At 36.9% G+C, this 14518-nt stretch overlaps 1 protein-coding gene across 1 annotated transcript; it reads left to right on the top strand.

Moving 5' to 3' along the window:
* Nucleotides 1-91: 91 nt before the first annotated feature.
* LOC117299764 (McKusick-Kaufman/Bardet-Biedl syndromes putative chaperonin-like) lies at nt 92-13003 on the top strand. Its single transcript, XM_033783278.1, has 7 exons — nt 92-192; nt 2570-2815; nt 3195-3397; nt 3861-4857; nt 9003-9181; nt 10404-10514; nt 12071-13003. Exons 4-7 carry the CDS (start codon nt 3861-3863, stop codon nt 12569-12571), a joined length of 1788 nt encoding a protein of 595 aa, XP_033639169.1. The 5' UTR covers nt 92-192; nt 2570-2815; nt 3195-3397; the 3' UTR covers nt 12572-13003.
* The last annotated feature ends 1515 nt before the right edge of the window (nt 13004-14518 follow it).

Genomic DNA, 14518 nt, shown 5'->3' with positions numbered 1-14518 from the left:
AAGACACGAATGAAAATCCACGTCTAATCTTGATTTGCACTATTATGTCTCTTGAGGGCGCTAAACAAAAACTGTATTGCGTAAACAAAAATGTGACGGATGTGTGTGTGATGAGAAATCTGCCGGTTAGTTTTCTACATAAAACTGCTCTTTTCGTCCATCACTTTCAACAATCTTTTTAGTTTAGGCAAGGTAAGGCGATTCTTCTTTTCTCCAAATTTACCTCGTATCCATTTTTACCGAGTAATTTATAAATCATCGATGTCACATAAGTCAAAAACAGAGAAACTCACTCACCACTGCTGCTGTGTGACTCAGCGCTAATCGGATTAATTTGAGCTTCGGGGATTAATAATAAGACTTGAGTCGTACCTCCTTCTGTTCCTTGCTCTATGGTGTGACTAGTGTATGGACTGGGGGCGGGGAGTGGGGAGGGGGGGGGACAATCTGAATGCCTGTCCCCTGAAATTTTCTCAAGGGCTAGGCTAGAGAAGTGGCAAACTTTATCCAGGTTTAAACTTAATTAAGCTTTAATTATTCCGGTTGCACTAAATACCGACAACTCACGACCCCTCACGACAACTCACGACAACAATTTTTAAATGCACTGTAACAAAACATTTGAACGTAATTCAACCGTTAAATGTGTGCACAAGAGTCATATGCATCTAAATCACTTTCAAACTGTGTAAAAAATTGTATTTTTAGCTGTAAAAAAGGTGTTTTTTACCCCAAATTTAGTAACGAACGGAAATATTTGCAATGTTGTCTTTCGACGTACATGGACGATTCTATTTACACCGCAGGGGGCGAGGTAATTTCTGAGGGCTGAGTTTTATTTTCTCGTTTTGGTTTTAGCTGCTGATTTTTTCTTTCTTGTTAGTAACTAAGCCGCCACTCTGGAATTCAAAGTTAAAAGGGGAAACTAAATATAATATTGTTTTAAACTCCATGAAATACATTTAAAAAAAGGTAAATAATCATCTTGCATATTGTATCACCCCTGCGGTATAATAGAATCGTCCAGGTGCGTCGAACGACAAGATGGCGGATATTACTGTTCAATACTAAATTCGGGTAAAAAACAGGGTTTTTTACAATTAAAAATACAATTTTTTTAACAGTTTGAAAATGATTTGGGTGTATATGACTCTTGTGCATATGTTTAACGGTTGACTTATGTTCAAATGTTCTGTTAAAGTGCATTTAAAAATTGTTGTCGTGAGTTGTCGTGAGGGGTCGTGAGTTGTCGGTATTTAGTGCGACCCAATTATTCTGCTTAGGTTAGGACTGTCAGAATCAAATTCAAACTCAAATTATTTTCCGAGACCGAGGCGCCCTGTCTGATCATTTTTTAGGATAACTGCGTGAAGTTTTGCTTTCTTACCGTAAAAAAATACCTTTATTTCGTCCAGGCCGACCAGTGAAACAATTCTAAATTCTGCGTACTTGTTATCACTTTACGTGCATCGTACATAGTACATGTAGTCCATGTTGTGTAGCTTTAACTAGTTGCGATAACGTAACCCTCCTCCCGACGACCGCCAGGCTGGAGGGTTACGAGATTCTTTTGATCGGAAAGGGTTGATCTGGTCCAACACGTACAATTTCAACACCAGATTTGCCCCATTTTTACCACTTTCAAAAATCATGACACAAATTCTGAGAGTACGAACTTAATCCACAATGTCTATAATGCAGCCTACCATAATACTCAAAACACCATTTAGAATATATTTTGAAGAAAAATGGACAAAAACTTACCAGATCCCAGAGCGAATTCCCAGGTTCATATTTTGAACCTGCCGCTCAAACACATTATTTTGTTGTTGGGCTAAACCATTCTGTAAAAGGGGTGTTACAATGTTGCAGTGCGTGTGCGCGCTGTCCGTTTGCATTGCACGCCGTTCACTCATAATGGCGCGCACGCACTGTAGCACTGCAATATTGTAACACCCCTTTTACAGAATGGTTTAGCCCAACAACAAAATAATGCGTTTGCAAAGCGATGCGACAGGTTCAAAATATAAACCTGGGATTTCGCTCCGGGATCTGGTAAGTTTTTGTCCATTTTTCTTCGAAATATTTCCTAAATGGTGTTTTGAGTATTATGGCAGGCTGCATTAGACATTGCTGATTAAGTTCGTACCCTCAGAATTTGTGTCATGATTTTTAAAGTGGTAAAAAGGGGGCAAATCTGGTGACTAGCTGTCAAAATTGTACGTGTTGGACCAGATCAACCGTTTCTGATCAAAAGAATCTCGTAACCCTCCGGCCTGGCGGCCGTCAGGAGGAGGGTTACGTTATCGCAACTAAGTTTTAACAAGCTTTCACGAAATTTCTCAACCAAAGCACTAAATCACATCGGAAATTCGGAAATAAAGCCTTTCGAGTTTGATTCAAAGTTATTGATTTATCCTTTGTTAATTCCAGGCATGTTCCATTGGCGTGTTTGTTTAAAAAAAATTGTATTGCTCTTTTTGATATGCTGAATAAATAATGATAATAATACTAATAATAAAATAAGGGATCTCACAAATTGTATTTCTCCTGCCCGTTTGATTTCCAGACACAACTTACTGTTACATTGTCGCCTGCAATCATCATGAGCTTCTTTGCCCGCTACAGGGTTTTGACATTAGCTGCCGTTGGTCTTACTTTGGTCCATGCTGGCTGGTACTATATTGCCAGTGATCCAGTCTTCAATCCTGATCAAAAAGTTCTTCAGGTCACCCCTGAGTATTTTAAAAGCAAGCAACCCAAACAGAAGAAAGCTGCTGTAGAAGGTGTCACAAAGTCCCAGTAAATTACAAAGGTTTGTTCCACATTATTCAACAAAATAGCTTTTATTTATTTATTTTTTTTTTTTTCTCTTTTTTTATAAACAAGTTAGTGAACGGAAAATTAACTTTGATTAATTTTAGTCTGAAAAGCTAGACTGACCATGAAGACTGACCTCAGAATTAGATTTTGAGGTCTCGAAATCAAGCATCTGGATGCAGGAGCTACTTGTGACAAGGGTGTTTTTTGTTTTTCTTCACTCCCAACTTCAACGACCAATTGAGTTCAAATTTTCACAGGTTTGTTATTTTATGCATAGGTTGAAATACACCAGCGTCTTTAACACACTTCGGTGTAAGGATAATTCAAACAAAACATAATTTTTTTCTTCTCTTTACTTTAATATTCTTTAGAGACTTTCACTATAAATCATGAAGTTACCACCGTGGGTTGCTCGGAACAAGTTACTCTCAGTAGGCATTGCTCTACTGTCCATACATCTAACCATTTACACTGTCCAGAAAACCGCCCTCACTACCAAGTCTACCAAGAGGCTAAGGGGTATAGATATGGAACAAACTGAGAGGAAGTAACCTCAACTAAGGACGCCATCAAGGTATGGTTTAACTAGAAACTGATTTTATTCCTGAAAGGTTCTTAATGGCAGCCATAATCGATGTTTTGCATCATGTTTTCTTTGTAGCCACTTGCAAAGCAAGTAAAGTAAAAGTCTGTCCTGAGCCAATATGGCTCATCAGGAAAGTGTTTATACCCAGTTACCTAGGCATTAATCATCTGAAAGTGTTTGTATTCCCCTGGAAGAGGATGCCAGTCCATCGCAATTTACTCCCAGCTCTCGCCGGTACCCATTTGTACTCCTAGGTGAAGAGAAGCAATTTTATAAAGTGTCTGCTCAAGGACACGAATGTTGCGACTGACCAGGCCAGGATTCAAACCCATATTCTGTAAATTACTGAACTTGAGTTCATTGCCCAAGATAAACTGCTCAGCCACGGGTATGGAAATAACTTGAAAATAACTTGATTTCAATTAAGTCCAATATATCTTCTTTTTTTCAGATGTCTTCTATGTCCCCTGGTAAACTTAACTCACAGAAGATTAAAGCTTCAACCACTCCTGAGAAATTTCCTTATTCTGATGTCGATCAAACTTTAGAAGCTTTCAAACTTCTCATACAATCATGCTATGGTCCTAATGGATACTTAAAAACGATTCAGAATTCTTGTGGAGGCCAGGTTATGATCACCTCCTCTTCCTCCGTGCTTGTGAAACAACTGTCTGTATCTCGACCTATTCTGAAACTAATACTCTCTGCCGTCGGGGGTCATGTAGCTGCCTGCAGTGATGGGGGCCTTTTCTGTGCTTTGTTGACGACAAATTTAGTAAAGTCTGTCAGGGAGTTGGATCTTCATCCTGTACTCTGCATTGAGGTCAACGAACTTCTCCTCAAGATGTGCGGGGAGTTTCTTGACGCTAACTGTGTAAGCATCAATGTATCAGACGTCCAAACTATGCTCAGCCTCGTTCGGACGGTCGTCTCTACAAAGCCAGCTTGTGGTCTCTCTGTAAGAGACACTAACATCATCGCTAACTTGACCCTCCAAGCCTTCCTGAATGGCTTACCGTCCCCCACAGAGCAGAGCTTAAGAATCCCAGCTGTCAGGTACATCCTGGTGGAAGGCCAGACACCGGCAGAGTCTTCAATTGTCGACGGAGTTCTGATTGAGTGTCCAGAGATTCCAACGTATGCAACCAAGGAACGGGACAATCTCCGCAGACAGAGCATCAGTGTTGCTCTTTATAACACCTCACTATCGGGTGATGAGGAAGGAATCCCAGATATTGCCATGGAAACCAAGGAAGGCGTCCATCTTGAGGATGCCTCTCTGAATCAGCTACTAGTACTTGGGAGGCATCTGGTCCAACAGAAGATCGGTCTGTTGGCTTGTCAGAAGGTTGTCCATCCTCAGCTGAAACGCTTCCTGAGAAGCCATGGCGTACTGACAATAGATAGATTGTCATTGCTTCATATTGATGCTGTCCAGACAATCACTGGTAAATGCTTTCTTTTGCTTGTACTCATTATGAATCAAGACTTATAGCTCACAAATTACATGTTAATCCTCCCTATGATTTTGGGTTGAACAAAGACAAATTTTCTAGATTGAGATTTGAACTAACGACCTCCCGATCTTCAAAACTAAGTTACCTTACCTAGCCTTTTGCAGGCCTGTATGCTTCATTTATGAAAGGGCAACGGCACCAAGGCATTTTCTCCTAGGTAAAGGGCACCCTATGAGTGGATTGTAAGTTTCTACTGGAGCATTTTGAGGGCACAAAATGCAATGACCAGGGGCAACGGTGGCAATCGCCTTCGTTGCCTACATGAAGAATCACGCCTGCTTATGTTGGCAGTCTCGCTTTTTTCAATATTTTTTTTCTGGGGTGCCATTTACCATCCATACAAGGTTTTGTTAACTGCCGTGTAGCCAGGGATCACACCGATACAACCTGGGAGGCGGCAGCAAAGAGATCAACTCAAGGGGATGCAACTTTTTATTTCAGACATCAAATAATAAACCACGAGGCAAACAGACTGAGTAGATATCCTCTCTATGACCTGAAACACAATACAGGGTACACCCTTTGCATTCATCACCAAAGCAGTTTTTCAAATAGTTGCAATTATTTTTGTAACACTTGAAACCACCCAAAAAGTATTTAAACATAAAAAAATGAATGGGACATGTAGGTTGAACTCAAAGTTATTTGATTTGATTGTCAGTATTTAAACATATATGAATGGGACATGTAGGTTGAACTCAAAGTTATTTGATTTGATTGTCAGTATTTAAACATATATGAATGGGACATGTAGGTTGAACTCAAAGTTATTTGATTTGATTGTCAGTATTTTTTAACATATATGAATGGGACATGTAGGTTGAACTCAAAGTTATTTGATTTGATTGTCAGTATTTAAACATATATGAATGGGACATGTAGGTTGAACTCAAAGTTATTTGATTTGATTGTCAGTATTTTTTAACATATATGAATGGGACATGTAGGTTGAACTCAAAGTTATTTGATTTGATTGTCAGTATTTTTTAACATATATGAATGGGACATGTAGGTTGAACTCAAAGTTATTTGATTTGATTGTCAGTATTTTTTAACATATATGAATGGGACATGGAGGTTGAACTCAAAGTTATTTGATTTGATTGTCAGTATTTTTTAACATATATGAATGGGACATGTAGGTTGAACTCAAAGTTATTTGATTTGATTGTCAGTATTTTTTAACATATATGAATGGGACATGTAGGTTGAACTCAAAGTTATTTGATTTGATTGTCAGTATTTTTTAACATATATGAATGGGACATGTAGGTTGAACTCAAAGTTATTTGATTTGATTGTCAGTATTTTTAACATATATGAATGGGACATGTAGGTTGAACTCAAAGTTATTTGATTTGATTGTCAGTATTTAAACATATATGAATGGGACATGTAGGTTGAACTCAAAGTTATTTGATTTGATTGTCAGTATTTAAACATATATGAATGGGACATGTAGGTTGAACTCAAAGTTATTTGATTTGATTGTCAGTATTTTTTAACATATATGAATGGGACATGTAGGTTGAACTCAAAGTTATTTGATTTGATTGTCAGTATTTTTTAACATATATGAATGGGACTGTAGGTTGAACTCAAAGTTATTTGATTTGATTGTCAGTATTTAAACATATATGAATGGGACATGTAGGTTGAACTCAAAGTTATTTGATTTGATTGTCAGTATTTAAACATATATGAATGGGACATGTAGGTTGAACTCAAAGTTATTTGATTTGATTGTCAGTATTTAAACATATATGAATGGGACATGTAGGTTGAACTCAAAGTTATTTGATTTGATTGTCAGTATTTTTTAACATATATGAATGGGACATGTAGGTTGAACTCAAAGTTATTTGATTTGATTGTCAGTATTTTTTAACATATATGAATGGGACATGTAGGTTGAACTCAAAGTTATTTGATTTGATTGTCAGTATTTTTTAACATATATGAATGGGACATGTAGGTTGAACTCAAAGTTATTTGATTTGATTGTCAGTATTTTTTAACATATATGAATGGGACATGTAGGTTGAACTCAAAGTTATTTGATTTGATTGTCAGTATTTTTTAACATATATGAATGGGACATGTAGGTTGAACTCAAAGTTATTTGATTTGATTGTCAGTATTTTTTAACATATATGAATGGGACATGTAGGTTGAACTCAAAGTTATTTGATTTGATTGTCAGTATTTTTAACATATATGAATGGGACATGTAGGTTGAACTCAAAGTTATTTGATTTGATTGTCAGTATTTAAACATATATGAATGGGACATGTAGGTTGAACTCAAAGTTATTTGATTTGATTGTCAGTATTTAAACATATATGAATGGGACATGTAGGTTGAACTCAAAGTTATTTGATTTGATTGTCAGTATTTAAACATATATGAATGGGACATGTAGGTTGAACTCAAAGTTATTTGATTTGATTGTCAGTATTTTTTAACATATATGAATGGGACATGTAGGTTGAACTCAAAGTTATTTGATTTGATTGTCAGTATTTTTAACATATATGAATGGGACATGTAGGTTGAACTCAAAGTTATTTGATTTGATTGTCAGTATTTTTTAACATATATGAATGGGACATGTAGGTTGAACTCAAAGTTATTTGATTTGATTGTCAGTATTTTTAACATATATGAATGGGACATGTAGGTTGAACTCAAAGTTATTTGATTTGATTGTCAGTATTTAAACATATATGAATGGGACATGTAGGTTGAACTCAAGTTATTTGATTTGATTGTCAGTATTTAAACATATATGAATGGGACATGTAGGTTGAACTCAAAGTTATTTGATTTGATTGTCAGTATTTTTTAACATATATGAATGGGACATGTAGGTTGAACTCAAAGTTATTTGATTTGATTGTCAGTATTTTTTAACATATATGAATGGGACATGTAGGTTGAACTCAAAGTTATTTGATTTGATTGTCAGTATTTAAACATATATGAATGGGACATGTAGGTTGAACTCAAAGTTATTTGATTTGATTGTCAGTATTTAAACATATATGAATGGGACATGTAGGTTGAACTCAAAGTTATTTGATTTGATTGTCAGTATTTAAACATATATGAATGGGACATGTAGGTTGAACTCAAAGTTATTTGATTTGATTGTCAGTATTTAAACATATATGAATGGGACATGTAGGTTGAACTCAAAGTTATTTGATTTGATTGTCAGTATTTAAACATAATATGAATGGGACATGTAGGTTGAACTCAAAATTATTTGATTTGATTGTCAGTATTTAAACATATATGAATGGGACATGTAGGTTGAACTCAAAGTTATTTGATTTGATTGTCAGTATTTAAACATATATGAATGGGACATGTAGGTTGAACTCAAAGTTATTTGATTTGATTGTCAGTATTTTAACATATATGAATGGGACATGTAGGTTGAACTCAAAGTTATTTGATTTGATTGTCAGTATTTAAACATATATGAATGGGACATGTAGGTTGAACTCAAAGTTATTTGATTTGATTGTCAGTATTTAAACATATATGAATGGGACATGTAGGTTGAACTCAAAGTTATTTGATTTGATTGTCAGTATTTAAACATATATGAATGGGACATGTAGGTTGAACTCAAAGTTATTTGATTTGATTGTCAGTATTTAAACATAATATGAATGGGACATGTAGGTTGAACTCAAAATTATTTGATTTGATTGTCAGTATTTAAACATACATGAATGGGACATGTAGGTTGAACTCAAAGTTATTTGATTTGATTGTCAGTATTTAAACATATATGAATGGGACATGTAGGTTGAACTCAAAGTTATTTGATTTGATTGTCAGTATTTAAACATATATGAATGGGACATGTAGGTTGAACTCAAAGTTATTTGATTTGATTGTCAGTATTTTTTAACAGCCGTCAACATTATTAAATCTGATAATGGATTGAAAAGTTTGTTCACTTTTTCCCAGGTCCATTTTTGTAGCAGTTCCCCCAACCTAAAAAACCTAAATCTTCAGTCCACGACGTTATCACCTCTCATGCACTTTGTGAATTTTTCAGGAGCGAGAGTGCTTGGAACTCTTCAGGCTTGTATCCCAGAAGGTTCTTTCGGTCATCTTGATGGGATGGTCCACCTTGTACTGCACGGCAAGAGTTATTTCCATCTCCAAAACCCCAGCCGTCCCGTCTCCACATTTGTCTTATGCAATAGAACTGAATCCTCACTGGATGAATTGAAGGTAAAGATATTGTGTTTTATCTTGCCTTTTTATTTTTATTATTTATTATGAGAGATCGCTTAAAGGCAGTGGACACTATTGGTAATTACTCAAAATAATTATTAGCGTAAAACCTTACTTGGTAACAAGTAATGGGGAGAGGTTGATTGTATAAAACATTGTGAGAATCTAAAAGCACACAACTTTGTGTGGCCAGGTGGTTTTTTTAATTTTTATTATCTTGCTCCGACGACCAATTGAGCTCAAATTTTCACAGGTTTGTTATTTTGTGCTTGAGATACACCAATTGAGAAGACTGGTCTTTGACAATTACCAATAGTGGTCAGTGTTTTTAACATCACAAGGCCACGTATGGCCACCTAAAGGTGAGGGCTACACTGAACTGTCACCAGGGGCACGTTGCCACCTTCTCCTGGGCTGAACAAGGGTATCCCTTCCAAAGTCCATGAGGAATGTAGGCATGGTTATCATCCACTTGGAGCCTGAGTGGTAGGGCAGAATGCAATACCTTTTCAACTTTTTAAGAAGAAATTATGGTTAAGTGCCTTGCTCAAGGACACAAGTGTCATGATCAGGATTAGAACAGTGCAGTACCAGAGCTTGGGTCTGGTGAACTAGACAGTTCGGCCACGACACGCCAAATTGTCTGTGTGACTCTAAAGACTGATTGAGCTTAAACTTTCACAGGTATGTTACTTAAAGTATATGATGGGTGACATTAAATGTGGATACTGGTCTTTGCCAATTACCAATATCATACATGTACTTTGAACAAAATGGAAGTGTCGTGGCCGAGCAGTTAAGAGCGCCGAATTCAAACTCTGGTGTTTCTGATCAGCAGAATGTGAGTTTGAATCCCCAGCCGTGACACTTGTGTCCTTATGCAAGACACATAACCATTGCTGCGTCCTTCGGATGGGACGTAAAGCCGTTGGTCCCATGTGTTGTGTAATGCATGTAAAATAACCCAGTGCACTTATCGAAAAGAGAAGGGGTTTGCCTCGTTGGTCCTGGCTCAGTGGCTGCTGTATGCGCCATAGCACCTTGTAAACCCTTAGGTGCTAAATAATTGGGTCTCAGAATTCATCACTTCAATAACATCTTTCTGAAAGTTTGTTACTCAGCGCCTTAAGTACCATGTTTGGTAGATACGTGCGCTATGTAAGACTTCGATATTATAATTATATTTATTATCAAATTCTGTATTGCTGTTTTCTTTTAGGCTACATGTAGTGCAGCCAACCATGTTCTAGCGTTGACGCTGTCACATCCTATGGCTGTACCTGGCGCTGGTTGCTTTGAAGCGTGTCTGGCTGCTCATTTACAACAACAGGTAAAAATAATAACCAGTTTTTATATAGGGCTTTTCACACCCGAAGGGCGTCTCAAAGCACTTCCAATTTTATTACTCTTGGTCACTGGGCCTTAATTCATTCCTTAAAAATCTCAGCTCCCTGGGGAGAATACAGTCTGTGCAACATTTATATGCGCTACTCGGCTAAATCAAGGTATCTTGGATCTCACTCTCAAAGAAAACCCTAGCATTACCATTTATTTATTTATTTATATTTATTCTTTATTAATACTGGGTGAAATCAGCTCAGCATGAAAGCTCTTTTCCACTGATGCCCAGTCCAGAGGGTGGGGAGGCAGGTCTACGGACAACAGTAATTACTTTTGCTTCTCCTAGTCAATCTGAGGTTTTTTTGTATTGTCTTGTATCGTTGAAATAACTTAATAAATAGTTTAATAATAATAATAATTTAAACAAGGTTAAATTTGTACGGGGATAAAGAGTGACGTAACAAGTTCAAACACCGCTCTTACTGGGACCAAAGGCAGACCTATTGTTGTACATGGCATGAACGCGTATGCATGTTTCTATTGTTTGACCTCGGTGATGGCAACCTATGCCGAGGGGTCTTTAACGTACATTTTATAAATCCTAAATTTCAGGAAGAGTTAAAAGTTTGTTTTCATCTTAATGCATCATAGATTGAAGTTTTTTGTTGGATCAAGTTTAAACATCAGAGCATTAACTTTCCGAAGCACTGGAAAGTAAAATTTGTCTGGTGATACTTTTGAAACTACATGCTTGAATTTTGAAGGGTTTGTGGGTTTGAAGGGTTTCTACTACCTTAGAAATAATCTCTATGGGTTGTGGTTCTGAAAAGAAGAACTGGTGGTGTAACAACTCAACATCTTGATCAGTATGCTCCGACTGTCTTCAAGGGATTGAAATATTATAGCATTCTCCTGAAGACGATCCGAGTTAACTTGTCAAGACATCAAATTGTTACACTTCAAAGTTTCAAATATTACTCATGTACATGGTGTTACGGCAAACCTTACTAGATTGTATCTCCACCATGCAAAGTTTCAAATCCTGCTCATGTACATGGTGTTACTGCAAACCTTACTAGATTGTATCTCCACCATGCAAAGTTTCAAATCATACTCATGTACATGGTGTTACGGCAAACCTTACTAGATTGTATCTCCATCATGCAAAGTTTCAAACCCAACTCATGTACATGGTGTTACTGCAAACCTTACTAGATTGTATCTCCACCATGCAAAGTTTCAAATCCTACTCATGTACATGGTGTTACTGCAAACCTTACTAGATTGTATCTCCATCATGCAAAGTTTCAAACCCAACTCATGTACATGGTGTTACTGCAAACCTTACTAGATTGTATCTCCACCATGCAAAGTTTCAAATCCTACTCATGTACATGGTGTTACTGCAAACCTTACTAGATTGTATCTCCACCATGCAAAGTTTCAAATCATACTCATGTACATGGTGGTACGACAAACCTTACTAGATTGTATCTCCACCATGCCATGTTTCAAATCCTTCTTGCATTTCGCTTGTAATTACAGAGTGCATCGATAGATTCGGAAGTCTTCATAGATCTTGGATGCACACGTTCACAATTCAAAACAGCTGCCAATAACTTCATCCATTGCATCGAGCAAGTAGCAAGGGCCACTGAGCATGGGCAAGACACTCAAATCACTGATAGCGTCCACCACCACCGATGGCCTCTCCCTCGCGGTGTAAACCCATCTGATTGGTTGAATCAGTGCGCATGTGGAATGAAGTCATTTGACAGGAATAGCGATTGGCAGATTCTTGGTGCAAAGGGCGATGGTGCAACCCACAAACTGAAGGATCCCGTTGAGACAAAAGACTTCGCAGAGCAAAATCATCTTGGCAAAGAGCAGAATAAGTGTGATATACAAGACCAGGGCTACCTAGAAGCGGACAAAGAACTTGGACTCTTACTTGACTCTTTTGTTGTGAAGCAAAATGCCTTGCATGTTGCTGTTGAAACAGCTAACATAGTGCTACGCGTTCACCACACTATAGAGGATCGTTAATCCTTCTTAACGAGGTCGTTTAGTGATAATTGGAAAGTCCGAATACAGGAAATTTTAGTCTCTGGGCTCCATCCATCTCTGATAACAAACTATGGTTTCATTTGATAGTTCAAGTAAATGTATTTCTTTTGTACCATATTGGTCACTGAGTCATATTTTAATTTGTCTTATACATCATGTGGTGCTTTATATGTGGCATGGCGTACCCTACCCCCCTCCCCCCCCCCCTCCTTCTCCTATTGTGCCTTCTTTGTGTCTTCAAATCCAGGATTCCTGATAATCCCAAAACACAATGAAGACGCGATAGTAGCGGGAATTCTGTACAGGATTTTTTGTTGGGGGTACTTTGGTACAAACAAAGGCAGTGGACACTATTGGTAATTACTCAAAATTATTTTTAGCATAAAACCTTACTTGGTAACGAGCATTGGAGAGCTGTTGATAGCATAAAACATTGTGAGACATTGCTCCCTCTGAAGTAAGCAACTTTCGAGAAATAAGTAATTTACAACGAATTTGATTTAGAGACCTTGGAATTGGTTGTGAGGTCCCGAAATTAAGCATCTGAAAGCACACAACTTCATGATACAGCCGTGTTTTTTCTTTCATTATTATCTAGCAACTTCGACGACCAATTGAGCTCAAATTTTCACAGGTTTGTTCTTTTGTGCATATGTTGAGATACACCAATAGAGAAGAATGGTCTTTGATAATTACCAATAGTGTCCACTGTCTTTAAAGAGGGGACACCCTCAGTAACACATTGGGCATGGTATATTTTTCATGGTTGGTTCCAAAGCGCTTCTGCCATACAAATCACCTTTTGTTGTTGCTAAAATGCTTCCTGAAATTACAAATATCCTGACAGCAAGAATACAGAACTAGACGGAAAAAGTAAAAAGATTGTGTTCCAGCCACAACAAATGACTATCAGTAAAACTTGGTACTACATGCATGGCAAACCATAGTTAGTAATTCACATAGGTTGTAAAGCTTGTACAAAAGATGTGTAGTAGCAACACTTTTGATTATTTCTCGAGCAACAAAGATTGCCTCACAGTCACAGATGATATATTATCAAAACTTGCTAATAACACTAAACTGTTATAATCAGTTCAATGAAATGTGTGATGAAAACAAAATGCTTCTGTCAAAGAATAGTTGACTCCTGTTGAGATTAGCTCAAACCTCAGGGGGCAATCGGCCAGTGGTCGGTGGTGGATGGATCAAGGTCGAGTGCCTAAAATTTTAGCGAATACTATTTGTGAGTAAATTATTAATAAGTTTCTTGTTTTAGGCCCCTTTTTTCACGGTGAGGCCCCTTTTTTCACGAATCAAGATTGTGTAAAACAATCTTATGTATTAGATAAAATAAAATAAAAATTAAACGATCATAACAAATATCTGATTGAGACTTTTTAGCACAGTTTGAAGTAAATGGTTTTTAACTCTGTGGAAGCACTTACAAATAATTGTTTTTTATTTTGTTGTGAACTGTTAATTTATACATTGATGGAAACTTGAGATTTAAAATTAATTAGGTTAATAATAAAAATAACAAAAGAGAATATCCTTGAATGGCTTTATCAATCTTCTCATTGTTTGTTGTCATTATTTCTTGAGTGCTATTTTAATCCGGAGAGCTATTGTTGATTGGTCCAGTGTACCGTATTCAAGTTTTGTAATTCAATGACTATGGGTTCGAACCCCGTCTGGTCACAATTATTGTGTCTTTGAGAAAGATACTTATTCATATGATAGATTGATAGATAGATAGATGGATAGATAAAAGGTTCATTGACAATAGCCATCACAGCATAAAAACTGAATTGTATCATATATGATACATCACTTTTAAAAGCTTAAAGACACTGGACACTATTGGTAATTGTCAAAGACCAGTTTGCTCACTTGGTGTATCTCAACATATGCACAAAATAACAAACC

Source organism: Asterias rubens, chromosome 1, assembly GCF_902459465.1.
Source record: "Asterias rubens chromosome 1, eAstRub1.3, whole genome shotgun sequence".
NCBI classification, from domain to species: Eukaryota; Metazoa; Echinodermata; class Asteroidea; order Forcipulatida; family Asteriidae; genus Asterias; species Asterias rubens.
Note: the sequence above shows the minus strand (reverse complement) of the source record. Positions and strands in the feature narration are given on the sequence as shown.